Source organism: Melozone crissalis, unplaced genomic scaffold, assembly GCF_028551555.1.
Source record: "Melozone crissalis strain CALT ecotype California unplaced genomic scaffold, PUWL_Pcris_2 ptg000081l_1, whole genome shotgun sequence".
NCBI classification, from domain to species: domain Eukaryota; kingdom Metazoa; phylum Chordata; class Aves; order Passeriformes; family Passerellidae; genus Melozone; species Melozone crissalis.
Genome location: NW_026535858.1, coordinates 2,665,205 through 2,681,253, shown reverse-complemented (window position 1 = coordinate 2,681,253; position 16,049 = coordinate 2,665,205). Strand labels below are relative to the sequence as shown.

At 48.6% G+C, this 16,049-nt stretch overlaps 1 protein-coding gene across 3 annotated transcripts in view; it reads left to right on the top strand.

Annotated features, from left to right (window-relative positions):
- The window catches only part of BMP2 (bone morphogenetic protein 2), a 211,460-nt gene extending 204,477 nt beyond the window's left edge, over positions 1-6,983 (top strand). For all 3 annotated transcript variants that reach the window (XM_054290354.1, XM_054290355.1, XM_054290356.1), the window contains 3 exons: positions 1,636-2,063; positions 2,861-3,219; positions 5,466-6,983. In XM_054290354.1, the coding sequence (XP_054146329.1) occupies positions 2,868-3,219; positions 5,466-6,310 (1,197 nt within the window). In that variant the 5' untranslated portion in view covers positions 1,636-2,063; positions 2,861-2,867 and the 3' untranslated portion in view covers positions 6,311-6,983. The remainder of the gene's footprint in view (positions 1-1,635; positions 2,064-2,860; positions 3,220-5,465) is intronic.
- The last annotated feature ends 9,066 nt before the right edge of the window (positions 6,984-16,049 follow it).

Here is a 16,049-nt window from a genome sequence, read left to right as displayed (position 1 = left end):
AATGGCTGGAGTCGTGATAGGGAAGCCAAGGGAAGAAGGTCCGCAGGAGGAATTATTGCAGCCCAAATGTGCTGAATTCCTGTCTCAAATCGGTGTTCTTGCTACACTAAGAAGTAGCAAGTTGGAGGGGAAAGGCCGCTCCCAAAGGAGGAGCTGGTAATGGAGCTGTCTCAGTTGTTATTGCTCTCAGTCCTCCTCCGCAGTAATTCAAGGTGTCACAGGCTGGCTGTGCCTTTTGCAAATGAAGCCCCTGAGAGATATTGGGAAGAGGAGGTGGAGCACAGAGCACTTGCCTTGCCGGGAAGGCAGCAGGACCCCGGCTAATGATGGTGTGCCGATGGCTTGGGCTTTGATGAGGACCCTAAATTGCTAGGTGTCGCATACCTATGCAAGGGCCTGGCCCTACCGCAGAGCCCAGGCAGACAAACAAGAGACGGGGCAAAGGACACAGCCCTGCTCGCGAGTTACTCGTCGTGTCAGGAGATTTGCCAGCGTCAGGACAGGGATCGAGGGATGCACTTGGGATCGGGAGAACAATCGCGCTGGGCACGGACCCGCCTTCTCCACCCGTGCCAGCGCTGTCCTGCTCCGTGGGCGATGCCACAGCTGTCGAGGCTGCAGCCCGGGGAGCCCCGGCCCCGCGGGGAGCGCGGCTCGGCCCCGGGGCAGGTGCGGAGCCGCGGGCGGGCGGTTCGGGCCGGGGCCGCCGTTCCGAGCCGGGCGATCCGCCGCCGTTCCGCCACTGGAGGGCAGCCACATCTTAGAGAAACCACCCGGCCCAACCCCTCCGCCGCCCGCACGGGGCTGAGCCCGCATCGGATGCGCTGCGGGAGGAGACTTCTCCCGAGTCCGGGCACTTCTCTTTCGGAGAGGAGAGCGAGGAAACCCCCAGATTTCCAGCCCTCGCCCCCGCTCGGGCAGTGAGCTCCGCGCTCTGGTGGGGGGAGCAATGTAAATAAGTACATATATGTATTTTTTAAGTAGTTCCAGAGCACCGGGATTCTCCCGGTACCTTACGTGACCTTCGCACCTTACCACCCCGGCAGTCCGGGGCACGGCGTTAATCCGATTTGCGGCGGCGGAGCGCTCGGGCTGTACAATGGGTCATTGTTCGGCCCGGCCCGGTCCCGCTCCGCCACGGCCGCCCGGAGCGGGACCGGGCGGGCCGGGGGTCTCCCGCATCGGATCGGCCGCCGGTAGCAGAGTTTAACGGGACAGCCGCCCGCCCCATCCCTCGCCCCGGCGGCACCGCGACCCGGGCGCGGGCGGCAGCCGCGGCGAGGGAGGGAGCGGGCGAGGGAGGAGGGAGGGAAGGAGCGAGGGAGGGAGGCGGCGTCTCCTTTAAAAGCCGTGCGGGGCCGCAGCCCGCTCCCACAGGGCGGCTGTGATTGGCGCGGGCCCCCGAGCCTCCGGGGTCGTGACATCGCCGCGCAACAAAAAGCCCCGGCGGCGGCGGCGGGCGGCCACCCCCGGCCATGGTGCGGTGCGGGGCCGGCGGGGAGCCCGGCGCGGTGCCCTAGCGCGGCCGCTCCACGCGGGACGGCGGCGGGCGGCTCCCCACCCCTTTTTTTTTTCTTTTTTTTTTTTTTCGTCTTTTATTTACCCTCCTCCCTCCTTTTGCCTTTCTTTTTTAAGGGAGCGGAGACAAGTCAAGCTTCATCTTGATGTTGCTGCTGGAGTCTCGGTAAATGTCCATCTGTCTGATGAGCGTGATGCAAAGGACATTTTTTAAAAGGAGCCTTTTAACTCCGTAGACACGTAGGGACCCATTCACGGGCAGGCACACACACGCGAGGAGGAGGAAGAAGAAGAAGAAGCAACTTCACGATCGCTGCTTTTAAAAGGGAGAAGCTTTTTCCCTGGCTGGGACTTGCCTTCTGCCTCCTCAACCAGCTGCTAAAAGTATGTTTCCGAGGCGGACTGCACTTCAGGGAACTTCTATTTTCTGCTCGGCAGCTGTAGAGGAGCAGCAGCGAAGTTTGGAGTAACACCAAGTGATGCGGGAAAAACACCCCGAGAGCAGAACACCCTCCTGCAGACACAACCCCTGCTGCTGCACACAGGTATAGCTCCGGCGGTCGCAGATCCGCTGAAAGCCTTCTCCGCAGGATGACTCCGTGGGCCACGGCGGAGGTGCTAGCGCTCTGGAAGAGAGAGGGGGGACGGGACACTAATCATAACGATTATTACTGCTATAATAATCCAGCCCAAAGTTTCACGGGGGAGAAGGTCATCCTGTGGGTTTGGCTAAGGACGTAGCAGGATATGTACTTTCCTCCTTCCCCTTCTTCCACTCCGCTAAGGGAAGCAGCTCTCCTTTTCCCTCCGCTGAGGGAAGCCGCTGCCCCGCCGCGGGGGAAGCGGAGCCGGCCCCGAGCCCCCGCGGCTCGGCTCAGCGGGTGTGTGTCGGGGGCAGCCCGGGGGTCGGGACGGGAGCGCACAGGGGAGCTGGCTTTGCTGGGCAAAAGCAGCACCTCCCTTTCCTTCCCTTCCCGGTGAGCGGTGCCGGCCGCGGCGGCGGGAGGCCCGGCCCGGCGCACACCTGCGCCCCGGCCCCGGCGGTGCCCCCGGCCGCGTCCCCTCCTCCCCTTCACCTCCGCGCTCCTTTGTTGCGGAGCGCCCCGCTCCGCTTCCCCGTCCCGCCTCGCTCCCTTTGATCTCCTGCCACGGGGATTTCGGTGCCGCCGCGCACCTGAAGCGGCCCCTCGGGGGGCTCCGCCGGCCGGTCCGCGGCGGGGGCTCCGCCGGCCGTGGCCCCGCGCCCGGGTGGGTCCCACCTGCGGACCGTCCCCGCCCGTCCCCCCCTCCCCCGGCGCGGTGTCCGCGCTGACTGGCTCCCATCGCCTCCTCCTCCGCGCAGGTCGATCATGGTTGCCGTGACCCGCTCGCTCCTGGCGCTGCTGCTCTGCCAGGCGCTGCTGGGCGGCGCGGCCGGGCTCATGCCGGAGGTGGGTCGGCGGCGCTTCAGCGAGCCGGGCCGCGCCGCCTCGGCCGCGCAGCGCCCCGAGGACCTGCTCAGCGAGTTCGAGCTGCGCCTGCTCCACATGTTCGGGCTGAAGCGGCGGCCCAGCCCCGGCAAGGACGTCGTCATCCCGCCCTACATGCTGGACCTCTACCGCCTGCACGCGGGGCAGCAGCTGGGGCAGCCGGCGGCGCTGGGCTTCCCGCTGGAGCGGGCGGCCAGCCGCGCCAACACCGTCCGCAGCTTCCACCACGAAGGTACGGGCGGGCGGGGGCTCCGCGGGCTGCGGGAGCGGCGGGGAGGGCAGGGCCGGAGGAGGAGCGGGGGGCGGATTCCTGCAGCGGTACCGCGGGGTTCGCGCAGAGCATCTCCCGGCCGGCTGCCTGCCCGACGGGCTCTGCCGCGGAGCTCTTGCTCTGCCAGCTCCCTTCTCCCCGCTCTTGTCCGCTGGGCCGCTCCCGGTTTATTGACTTCTCCCGCTGAACCAGCGCGACTCCGCGTTAAGCGTTCCCACAGGTCGCCGCTCTCCTGCGGGGCTAGAAACAGGGAAGGCTCCCTAACGCGCGGCTGAGCCGGGCCGCTGCGGAGGTTTCTAATCCCGGTCTAATCCCCGTGAGAGATCAGTGAAACCATCAGCCGCGACATCCTGGGGGCTGCCGTCGAGGAGCGCTGCAGCCCGACCCGCCCGGGCTGAGCAGAGCCCCGCGGTGCCCTTGGCTCTCACCTGCGAGCCCTCCAGCAGCTCCTTGCGGCACCTCCCGAGGCAGCGGCTCTCGGTCAGACCCCCGCTCCGCAGCCGGCGGCGTTTCCCGGCCCCCGTGGCCGAGGCAGCGGCTGCGGCGTTCCCCGGGCCCGTGGGGCGCGTGTCGCTCACGTGCTGTTTTTGGGAAGGCTTCCCCAGGTTGTAATTGCTCCTGGCTGCGGCTCTCCGGAGCTGCCATGCAGCGGCCCCGCTGCTAAAGTAATGAAAAAGCGTTTTCCCACTGCTTTTAGAGTGAAACTGTGTCAAGAAAAGATAATAATTAGTTTTTAAGTTTTCCAAAGGCGGCGGCCTGTGAGAGGTGGATGTGCTGTTTAGTGGAAAACCTTATCGTGAGGAAGATGAATGGTGCAATCTAACCTCTCCGCATCCGCAAAGTAAAAACCTTTCCCTACGTGGGAAGTAAAAACCTGGCAGCTAATGGGGAAAAGCCAGCACGTGGGTCGTTCGTGTTAAACCCAAGGATTGTGGGCAAGGGGCTGAGTGAGAGAGGAGTTAAAAAGGCAAAGTTGATAAGGTTTAGGCAAATGTAAAAATCTGCATTTTGAAGTCGTCATATGATTACAGCAAAAGCAGATTCTGTTAGAAAATTGATGTTACAATTTTTTAAAAATTTGGAAGAAAATCAGTGTGACTCCCTTTTTCCACCTGAGTTCTCACTGCATTAGTGATTTCTTGAGAGCAGAAGTTTGTCTTGTGACCATTCAAAAATATTTGCATATTAGCAAATACTGGTCTGGTCCTGAAATACCATAAGGCTGAGATTTACCTTATGCAAAAATTTGTGCTGGATTCAAAGGGGAATGGTTACACCACTAAGAATTGCTAATAGCAGGTTTGGCTCCCCCTTAGAAGGTCGTTTTTTTCCCCCTTCAGTGTGTTTAGCACCAAAGTTAAAAACCATGACAGAGTTTTAGTTTGGGAAATACTTAACTTCTTAATGTCTGTAGCAATAATGTACTTAGCAAGCCTAGGTATATTGTACTCCTTCTGAAGCTCCATTCTCGTTACTCAGAGGTGGGAATGGCCCAGAGTTTAGTGACTCCTTGAATGTTTGGTTTTGGTAGTTTTATAAGCTTCTTGTTTGAAGGTGACTTTGTTTCATTATCCCTTTTCCATCCACCCCTATTTCAGCAGTTGAATCTTCCTGCTGCTCTTTATGGCCCTTTTGGGTAAATACTGGGACGTGCTTTGTAAAGTACCATTATGGGTGCTGATACATGATTTGTGTGTGATTAAACACACAAAAATTCATGCATTAAGATTTTTAGGTCACCTAAATTGCAGAGTAATGTTTTTCAGAATGGAGTTAAAGGGTTTGATGTTAGAGCTGCGTTCTTAGAAAAAATCAGAAATGCAACAGTTATCCAAAGTCCTCCACCAGTTTTAATAATTCCCCAGTGCCTGAGTTTTTCATTCATGTCCTTGAAGTCCAAATTAATGCTGTATAGTTCTTGCTTCTGATGATAACTACCTGGAAGGCAAGGGCCACCAGGACCCAATCCAATGTGTAAAATGAATGAAGCATTTTTAACTTCATGCTGTTCATGCTTGCACAAACAAACGAACAGGGGACACAGTATTTTATGCCTGAAAGTCTTTCAGGTCTTGTGTGTCACATGTGGTAGCTGTCATTTGAAAGCTGCCATCAGCAGACAGTCTTAAGGGGTTTGATTGATTGTCTCAGTTTCTGATTTTTTCCTTTTTTCTCTTTTTTTTATTTTCCCTGTTTAATGAAATTAGAAGTTTTGGAAGAACTTCCAGAAACGAGTGGGAAAACAGCACGGCGCTTCTTCTTTAATTTAACTTCCATCCCCAGTGAGGAGTCTATCACCTCAGCTGAACTCCAGATTTTTCGGAAACAGGTGCACGGAGCCTTTGAGAACAACAGCAGCTACCATCACCGTATTAATATTTATGAAATTATAAAGCCAGCCACAGCCACCTCTAAGGACCCTGTCACAAGACTTTTGGACACCAGGTTGGTGCATCATAATGCGAGTAAATGGGAAAGTTTTGATGTAACGCCAGCTGTTTTGAGGTGGATTGCACATGGACAACCTAATCATGGGTTTGTGGTAGAGGTGGTTCACTTGGACAAAGAGAACAGTGCCTCCAAGAGGCACGTTAGGATTAGCAGGTCTTTACATCAGGATGAAGATAGCTGGTCTCAGCTCAGGCCATTGTTAGTGACGTTTGGGCATGATGGCAAGGGACACCCGCTCCATAAAAGAGAAAAGCGTCAAGCGAAACACAAACAGCGTAAACGCCACAAATACAGTTGCAAAAGGCACCCGTTGTATGTGGACTTCAATGATGTGGGGTGGAATGACTGGATTGTGGCCCCGCCGGGGTATAGTGCCTTTTACTGCCACGGGGAATGTCCCTTCCCTCTGGCAGATCACCTAAACTCAACCAACCATGCCATTGTTCAGACTTTGGTCAATTCGGTGAATTCCAAAATCCCCAAGGCTTGCTGTGTGCCTACAGAACTGAGTGCTATTTCCATGCTCTACCTTGATGAAAATGAAAAAGTTGTATTAAAGAACTACCAAGATATGGTTGTGGAGGGTTGTGGGTGCCGCTAACGCAGCAAATATATTAGACAAATGCAAAAAAAAAAAATAGCTGACACTTTAATATTTCCCAATGAAGACTTTATTTATGTAATGAAATGGAAAGAAAAAAAACACAACTATTTTGAAAATATATTTATGTCTACGAAAAAGTTGGGAAAACAAATATTTTAATCAGAGAAATATTCCTTTAAAGATTTTAAATGTATTTTAGTTGTACATTTTATATGGGTTTAACCCCAGCACATGAAGTATAATGGTCAGATTCTTATTTTGTATTTATTTACTATTATAACCACTTTTTAGAAGAATAGCTAATTTGTATTTATATGTAATCAAAAAAGAAAAAAATATAGGGTTTGTACATAATTTTCCAAAATTGTAGCTGTTTCAATTGTGTGTATTTAAGTTGAAAAGAATACATGGAAGGTTACTATGGCAAAGTGCATAGCACATTTGCTTTCTGCTGTGCTACTGTTAAGGTCACAAGTTCAAGTCCAGAAAAAAGTGGATAATCCACTCTGCTGACTTTCAAGATTATATTGTACAATTCTCAGGAATGCTGCAGGGTGGGCTGTCCAATCCATGAGAACTGGCATCCTCTTTAGGTGGAACATTTGGATAAGAACCAGACATTGCTGATCTAGTATAAATACTGCTATTCCCAACTAATTTGCAGTGTGAATATAAGGGCCAATAGAAATCCTATGGGAGGTGGGGGTGGGGGGAAGACTGAATCCTTTCTAGACCTACAGAAAAGTGAATGTTTGATGTTTCCTTTAAAAGTCCTTCCTTTAAAAGTCCTGGCCAAATATGAAATAATAAAAACTAAAATGTCATCTTTTTTTGTGATTATCTATGCTAAAGAGGAATACTTACCTAATTTGTACGGGCCCTTGTCTTTAACAGTTGGAAAAGCCTTGCATACTTCCTCACCTCAGATGAGAGCTCACTTCTGTGGAGTGTTACAGTGAAATTAATCTGCAATTTTTGCCCTACATGCAGCAAGCTGTTGTCATATGCAGCCTCCTCTCTAACCTCAGCTGATGGTTTTGTTGTTTGGCAGATTAGCCTCTCTTCATTTCCAATGTTTTGTGTTGGAAACCTTTTTTTTTTTTTTTCCCAAATGTTTAAATCTATTTCGGATAATAAACCATAGAATTCTGATATTTCTTTCTGAGAAGTCCAGTCTGTAAGAAAAAATGGTTCACTTGTGCAGTCGTCACAATTTGTGCTTGCATCATTGTACTGGTTTTTAAATCCTTCATGCAAGGGGCAAAGTGGGATTTGCAGTAGGCACACAGAGCATTAAAGCTGGTCCCGACTGTGCCTGTTGCATGTCCCACAGCTGGTGTGGCAGGCAGAGCCTGGGGGTGATGTGTGAAAGTTGTGCTGGAACAGGAGAGCAGAAAGGAGCTGAAATCAGCTTCTTGGTCATCCCCTCGGGCTCTGTTGTGGGTCCAATTCTGGATTTGGTGAACTGTGGCTGCACTTCCTGAAGCCGTGTGTGCCATGGGCCCTGCAGGGACCTCTCTAAGTCAGCTGTGGGAATCTCTGATTTGGGCCTCCTGATGTTTTGTTAATGAACCCCTCTTTTTTGTCCTGCCCCTCCCCAAACTCCTCCTTTTGTTACCAGAATTATCTGGATTAGAGCAATGGTACTGACTGGATGGGTTGATCAGAAAGGCCAACTTGGTGATGCGTTACAGGTCCTCTTGTAGAACAATCCTTTACTGCTGTTCATCACAAAAAGCAGAGGGTACAGAGGATAGGAGTGAAAAACTACCTGTTGGCTGCTTCTTTTTTTTCTTGTGAGCTTAAAAATTTCTTGGGCTGTAAGGCCCTGTGGTGAGATAAAACTGATGCATTTCTTTGTACCAGCAGTGGTTTTAGCAGCTGCCAGAGAACAGTCCACCACTCTGCAGTTGGGCTCTGTTTAATTTTGAGAGGTAGCTGATGTTGGTCATGCTGATACTACATAGCAGCTGTGGGCTGGCTGGGTGGACATCTCCAGGTGCTTTTTCAAAACACTGGTGCTGTTTTGGTGGCTGATGTCTTTAGGGATGGATTACCACATGTGCAGGAGTTTGGTTTGCCTCTTGCCAGCTCTCCTGGTGCTGCATGAGTTTGTGGCGTTGCTTTGGCAAGGTTGTCAGGGCTGCAGTGGAGGTTCAGCAAGGATTTGGTGTTTGTAACGTGTGGGGTTGTGCAGTCAAATCAGAGCTGTGTTACTGTACTGTAAAACCTAAGCTTGAGGAAGCTGACAAGTGCTGGAAATTTAATGATGAGCATGAAAGGTGTGATCCCAACCCTGTGAAATTGTCAAGAACCCACAGCACTTCTAACCAGACCCTCAGCTCTGGTGCTGTAAAGCTGAAGTCTCACAGCTCCTTCATGTGTGACCAGACTGAGGGAGGCTCTTTACAGAGTGGTGACTGCTTTACTTCTCCTGTAAGGCATGAGAACTCACTGATGCTCATTTTGTTGCCAAAAATTGGCTACAGCACTTGTCTCTGCATGAGCAGGAGCTGGCTCGTGGCATGGTGCCGCATTCCTTGCACGGGCAAACCTGTGCTTGACAGGGAATTGCATCCTCAGTCAGATGCACTGGGAGGCCAATGGATCACTGCAAACTTGCTAAGGCCCACTCTTGTAAGCATTTCTGTAACTGCTCAGTGTTAGCCACAGAAGCATCGGTTCCATGCTGATTTTGAGGAGGAAATATGCAGGTGTCAAGCCCAGCACGTCCATAAATTTCTGCAGAACTGGTTTTGTAATGTACCTTTAAAGCCTTAACCTTCACCTCACTCTAGGTTGGAGGTGTGAGAGTGCTGCACTAAAGGCTTTGCTTAGGACTTAAAGTAAAAGGAACAGAACAAACTTTCACAGATGAGTAGTAGGAAGTTCTCCTAGAGATCAGTTGGGTTCCTGAAGTCTTTTAGATAGAGTTGATGATCAGACAGCCTTTCTGAAAGGTTTGGGCTTTCTGGCATCTTTTGAAAGTGTGGTAATGACTGCTAAATAATGCTAAATACTAAAGGTATGCTGTTAGCACAGCACACTAGTACTTACTTTAGTTCTTTAGTACTTATTAGTATTATAGTGCTCTACAAGGAGAAAAGAGCTTTTTTTCCTCTTAAGAGGAGAGAAAGGAAAATATTTTGAAGGCAAAACTGCCTTTGTTACCATATAGCTCCTAAACATTTTGCTTCTAGGCACTTATGATCTATATAGGCAGAGATTGTGATAGATAATGTCACCCTTTGTGCATTTCAGATAAGCATCTCTCTAAACACAAATGTGATCAGCATGTCTCCTTGTCCTTTTGAGACTCAGTAGCAGCTTTGTCGAGTGGCTTGATAATTTTTGCGCAAAATTCAGTTGGACTTCTGAGGTCAGCAGCATGTAGAGGAGGATCTTCAGTGGAGGTAAGCTCTCCCGAGAGCATTGGCCATGGCCAGCGAGCAGGGCTGCCCTGCTGGCTCCCCACAGCCAGCTGGGGACCCTTCCCTGCCCCTGCAGGCTTTGGGGGCCACATCCCTGCTCCCCGCCAGGCAGGTGAGGCTCTCACCCCACCCCTGAGGCTCAGACAGGAACGTGATTTGTTGTACTCTCAGCTGTGGAGGAGGAGCTCATCCACACTGCGTTTGTGTCAGACCCACTTTGCTACACTATCAGGAGGGTAATTATTGAGCTATTTCATTGAATGGTTACTCCTCAGTTGTTGATATTTTGGGGGGGTTTATTGATTTCAGGAGGCAGCTAATTGCCATGTGGCAGCTTGATGTTAATGTTTTATGAAGATCAGGAAACAAAAGTTTATGAAACAAAAGCTTTTGTATAGTAACTGCAGAGTTTCAAGAACTGTTTTATACTTCCTGACAGTGCAGGTCTGGCTTAATGGTTTGTTTTTATTGCTTAAGAGTGTAAACCTTTCTTTAGCCGATGTGTGGAAATTATATCCTCATCCCGCATTACGCATTTCTCATTGCTCATTACTCACTGCTGCTTTCATTGCTGCCATCTGTAATCAGAGCTTTACTGTTTCAGCTGCATGCTAAATGCTCCTATCCTTTGCACAGTAAGATACTTTTCCTTAGCATTCACCCACCCTGTCAAAAAAAGAAAAAGGTGGAGGGGGGTGGGTCAAAAGGAGAAAAAAAAAAAGGGACAGAAAAACCTACTCTGTCTATATTGTTTTTCTCTGTTTTGGGTGGAGTCTGTGTTAGATTCTGGTTGCTAGATGGTTTCTGTAGTAACAAGCAGAGTAAAATCCAAGCCTGAAAAGGCACTTTTAAAGGTGCCATATCTTGCCTGAAGTATTATTTATCTAATTATGGATATGGAATGTTTAGTTTCTCCTTTATATCAAGGCAAGCCCTTTTGGGAGGGCAGGCTGCTGCTATGAGAACTTGATATGTGATCTTAAAACAGGAGAACCACAAATCTTGTTCCCAGTTGACTTAAGCTTCTGAAAATAATAACAAAAAGGCCAAAGGCATTAAATGCATTTTTAAAGATTGCTACAGGCACAGACCACTTTGTTTTTTAGTTACATAGGAAGGGAACAAGAAGCTGAGTTCAGAAGGACACTTGGATTGTACGTGTTAGTGCAGTAAGGAGGGTGTTGGATACAAACAACAGTGGTTTGTTTTGTTAGGCTACTGTGTACAAGGAAAAAAATCCCAGCTCCTTCAGAATATGACTTTGCTGTACTCCAATTTTTTTGTTTGTTTATTTCTCCAAAGAGGTTTTGCAGGTGTGTGAGAAAGTAGGCACACACATGGTTACTGCTTTTGCCTTGCTGAGGGCACAAAAAGAATTTTAAAAGTATTTTAAGATGACTACTTTCCTGTCTCTCCAGTACTAATCCTTCATTACTTGTATTCCTGAGAGCCTTGCCTGCAACAAACAGTAATGGCTTCCTAAGGTGGAGTTTCCTTTTTTTGGAATCCCGTCACCTGTCAGTGCCCTCCAGGATTTAGCAGCCTTCTGTCCATGAGCCCTGTGAAATGGTCACTTAGAAAAGCAGCTACCCTGGCTTTGTCCTGGTTCTGTGTCCTTTGCAGAGGGGACTTTGTCCCAGCCTTCAGCAGGAATCTGACTTTGGGAGTACCTCCTGTCAGTACCTGGCAGCCTGGTTCTTGGCTCAGGAGAGGTGGCTTTGCTCTCCACAGCTGTTCTTGCACCAAAATATGCTTGGCTGCCTCTACAGAAATTAGTCCAGAGCCCCTGGGCAAGGTCTGCAGTGGAAGGGAGCAGATCAGTAGGGTCAGTTTGAAAAATTTCATTGGGAAGGTAGGGAAGTGTTAAAAGCTTCAAAGGGGACTTCAGGTAGGGAGGGCAGAGCAGCAAATTGATAACGTTATGAAAGTTCAGGTTCCCACAACAGCTGGACTGAGGAAGGTTTACAATTTAATGAGGCTGTTAATCCCATTAGAGATTAAATTAAGAAGGTTTTTCTGGGAGATCACCAAGAAAATTATGGGTATTGTACTGTAGCTTGGCTCATAATGCCAGGGCTGAATGTACTTCTTGCACTGCAGGACACTGTTTCATTCAGTGTGTCTCATTAAAACAAAGCCTCCAACTCCAGCAGCATTTCACTGCAAACAGAAGCAAATTATTATTATTATTTTTTATTGCTACTACTACTGCTGTTATTACTATCATCATCATCTTCCTGGAAACAATAAGCAGATTAAAAGATGGAAACATCAACCAGATCTGCAAATCAGCAGAGCTCTACTGAGCTGGTTCTCAGACAATCCAGTTGTTTTTATGAGAGCAGCTCCTCAGGAGGCAGGGTGACCACGTAGAAAAAAGAATGTGTTTAAGGTAACCATTGACATAACTGCTGTAGCTTGGAACTTGCACAAACCACTTTTTATGGCATCCTGCACACCCTAGTGATGGGAAAGTGTTGTATGGAATAATGACTCTGTAACCACAGACTTCAAAAGTATAGAATGTCTGCGGCTGATGGAAATGGCTGTTTCCACATCAATAATCTACTCCCAGGCATAGTGAAGCTTAATTGCAAGGCCAGTGGAGATGGGAGGAGGAAGGGAGAAGGGCTATCTGCCTGCGGCTGCCTCTGCTTTACAGCCACAAACAGTGATTCAATCCGTGATAAACTTAAATTTTGCATTTTTTCTCAGGATTTGCTGATAACTTCATATAGGACTTCATAGACCAGGGGAGTTATTGATGCCTTAAGAGTTAGGAAGAGAGACAGAGTTTGTATTATTTCTTATAAGCATCCCTCTGGCTTGTTGTGTTAAATGATTCTATTTTAAGGGTGGTTCTAACACGACTTTTTTTCCTGCTTGTATTTTCTCTCTTCCTTTGAATGAAAAACCTTTTACTTAAAAGCAATCCCTCACTTTGAATCCAGATTTATTTTGTCATTTTCATGAGGAATTCTGATTTTCTAGTTGACATCATAATGGTAGAATGAAGGCACTTTTGATGTCACAGTCTGTTGCTATTGGACCAAGTCGTAATGAAATGAAACATGAAATATTCTTTCCTAGCTCTGACACTGTAAATGAAAGGTGAGCCTAATAGCTTTAAGTGAAAAAAAATGAGTGGTTTTGTTCTGCAAACTCTGGTATTATTGTTACTCTTTCATTCCTGTTGTTCAAATGACAAATATGTTGTCATTTTACTGCTCTCAGTGTCCAGGCTTACAACAGGATTACTTTGACTCTTCCCTTGCTTCAATCTCATGAGGACACCATGAGAAAAAGAAAATTTCCCCACATTCTCTGGGGAGCGGCCTCAGAATGGCACCTTGAGACTCAAAGATCAGAAGGGAATGGAATTGAAATTCTCCTTTGCTTAACCACTAGTACTTTTAAAGTGCATCAACATTTTCAGTTGTTTAGGATTAGCAGCAACTCAAGTTCTCTAGATGTTATTACTGAGGGGAGGATCAAAGACTAATTGATTCATATTTCCTGGTCTGGTGATTTTTTTTTTTCCCTTTTGTGTTATTTTTTGTTTTAGAAATAGTTAATGGTTAACTGCTTCTTGACGTGTTGGGCAAAGAAGTCTCCCAGGTTTGTAGATGAAAAGATTTTCATCTTTGAAAATATAACCCAAATGTACCCTAGAGGGCAGAGTCATTTAGAGAGAGCTCCTGCACACCTGCTGGGTTACTGGTGCGTGCCCACTGCCGGCTCCTTGCAGAGAGGGACCAAGCCCTGGGAAAATGGTGCTGGGTGGAGCCTGCTGCCTTTCGTGAGCAGCAAAAATGGAGAGAATGGCCTGTGACTCTCCTGTGTGCGGGCTCTGAGAAAAAAACCCCCAACCAACAAAAATATGTTTTTTTAAATGGAGTATTTTGCAGGGAGCCCCCTATAACCCAGCAGGACATGCTGCTGGCTGATGGCTCTTGCAGCTCGGGCCTGCTGGAGGGTCTGAGCCTGTTCTTGAGGGTTGCATTTAATTTTCAAATAGAAGCAGCTTAATTTTTGTTTCATAGCAAAGGAAATAATCACAGTGTTGTCCTTTTGAAGAGCTGTCTCTTCTTGAGCCCTGAGCCACTCGGGGGTTGCTGCCTGCTTTTCCATCTCAGTGCTGAGCAAAGTTTGTTGTCAGGCCTTTCTCTGTGAGCCTGAGTGCCTGGGGAGAGTCTGGGGAGGTCCTTGCAGCTCCTCTCAATGGAGTACTTCCTTCAGGGTGTCAGGCTCCCTTCCTCTCTTCTTTACCTCATGCATCTCAGGGGGAGGGGAGGGGAAAAAAAGAAGGTCAAGTACTGGGACACTTTGAAGAGTGTGCCTTTACCAAGCTTTGGCTTTTCTCTCTTCCTGGAACTCTCATTACATGATCCTGGTTTTCTAAGCCAATTGTTAGCCCAAGGCCAAATCCTTAACCTTGGGCTAGATAACAAAAGCACAGCTGAGGTGATCTTGACTCCTTTAAACAGGCTGTCTGCTCTTTGATGCACTCGGAATGAGACGCATAATTCATGTTCTCTCCTAAGGTCGTTCCTAGCATGGGCAATTAGCAACCTCCCTGCTGAAAAGTCAGTGTGGTAGGGATGTGTGTGTGTGTGTACTGTTTTATGTTGATCTGTTTTCCACTGCATTCCACATCCTGGAGGGTGTTGGTGTGTCTAGGGAGAAGCCCAGACCAAATCCTATCTGGGAGGTTTTGCTTGGTGTCTCCATCTGTTCATAGCAAGGCCTGAGGACTCTGTGCCAATGATAGGAATCAGCATTTGGGAAATGCAGCTTTCTGGCTTGCAGCTCCTAATGCAATTGGAGTGGACGCTCTGGAGAAATCGGGATCAAGGCTTTTAATGGATGTCAAAACTGGTTTGTGAAGTACAGCCCTCACCAAGGACCCCAGAGCAAGAGCGTGGTGTCATTCTGTGCGGTGTCTGGCGGTGCTGCACAGAAACTCTACAGTGTGGAGCTCTCTCCAACAGCTCCTTTGTGAGTTTTTCCTTTGGGACAAGACTCCTCCACCATTATCCTGTTTTGCTGAAGTCTCTGTTTGGGAGTTTATTTTGTGCTGTAGTCTGATGGCAAGAAACTGCACCACTGGTGCTGTAGTGTCAAGTGGGCCAGGTCATGAAATGTGGTGGAATTCAGAGGCAGGCTGACAGCAATGGGGAAGGGCTTTTGCAGGTAAAACTTAACAGGAAATGCTGCTAGTCAAATACAACATCAGGAAAAAGAGGAGTGTAGCAGTGGGGCCTCCAGACCAAGGACAGGAGAGACAGCAAACACCTCAGATGTGGAGCTGGAGCTGGAAAAGTCCCTTGCTGTCCCTGTGTGCTAATTCCCAAATAGCTCTTCCTGCCTCCTAAGTGTTTTGTAGTGATATGTACCTTAAAGAATTTGGAGATGCCTAAATGCACTGCTGTTTATCCTGTAGGGTAGAGATAGATAGCTCCATTATATGGCATAATGACAGGTTCCATCCCTTGGTAGCCAGTTTGCATGAGGACCAGGTCTGGCCAGTATTAAATTGGAAAGCAAAGATGGTTTTGTGATTAAGGTGCTGGAGTGGGACGCTGGAAATCTGGGTTCAAGTTGTGGGTCAGCCATAAACTCCCTGTGTGACCTTGAGCAATATAATTATTCTGAGACTTCAAAGGTATCTAAACAATTTGGACACCCATTTTCCAGTCATTTTAATTAACTGGGATGCTTTGAAATGCTCAGCTTTAATCTCTCTGTGCCTAGGATTCTCATTTGGAAAGCCAGGATAATAATATTTCCCTGCTCCTGAGGAGGAAGTGTGCAGCAGGGACTGGGAAGTGTGCAGCTGCTCTGGAGCTTGCAGGCCTGGTGAGGGGGGAGCATGCTGAGGGGTTTAAATCCAGGTGTGGGTGCTTTGAGCAGGACAAACAGCCCATTCCAAGTGGGCAGGAACTGGGGGACAGTTACCAGTTATACATTACCTTTGTCTTGGTTCATGGGGGATAAATACCACTGCAACCAAAATATTCATGGAGAGCAACAGCTCATTTCTTCAGGGTTTCATTCTGCTCCATAACAACATCTTGCTGTTTCTTTAGTATCCTGTTCTTTAATGCTGAACATTAAACTTTTACAAGACAAAATGAGTAGTTATTAACATTTCCATTTCTGGCCCCCATAACCAGCCCTGCTCCCCCTTTCCATCACCTTTGGTTCTGTCCCTTTGCCCACTGTTATGTGCTGTGTAATGAAAAGCCTGCAGTGCACACAGGCAGAGGGAAGGGTTAAAAGAGCCAAGGGAGTCTTTAATTCCT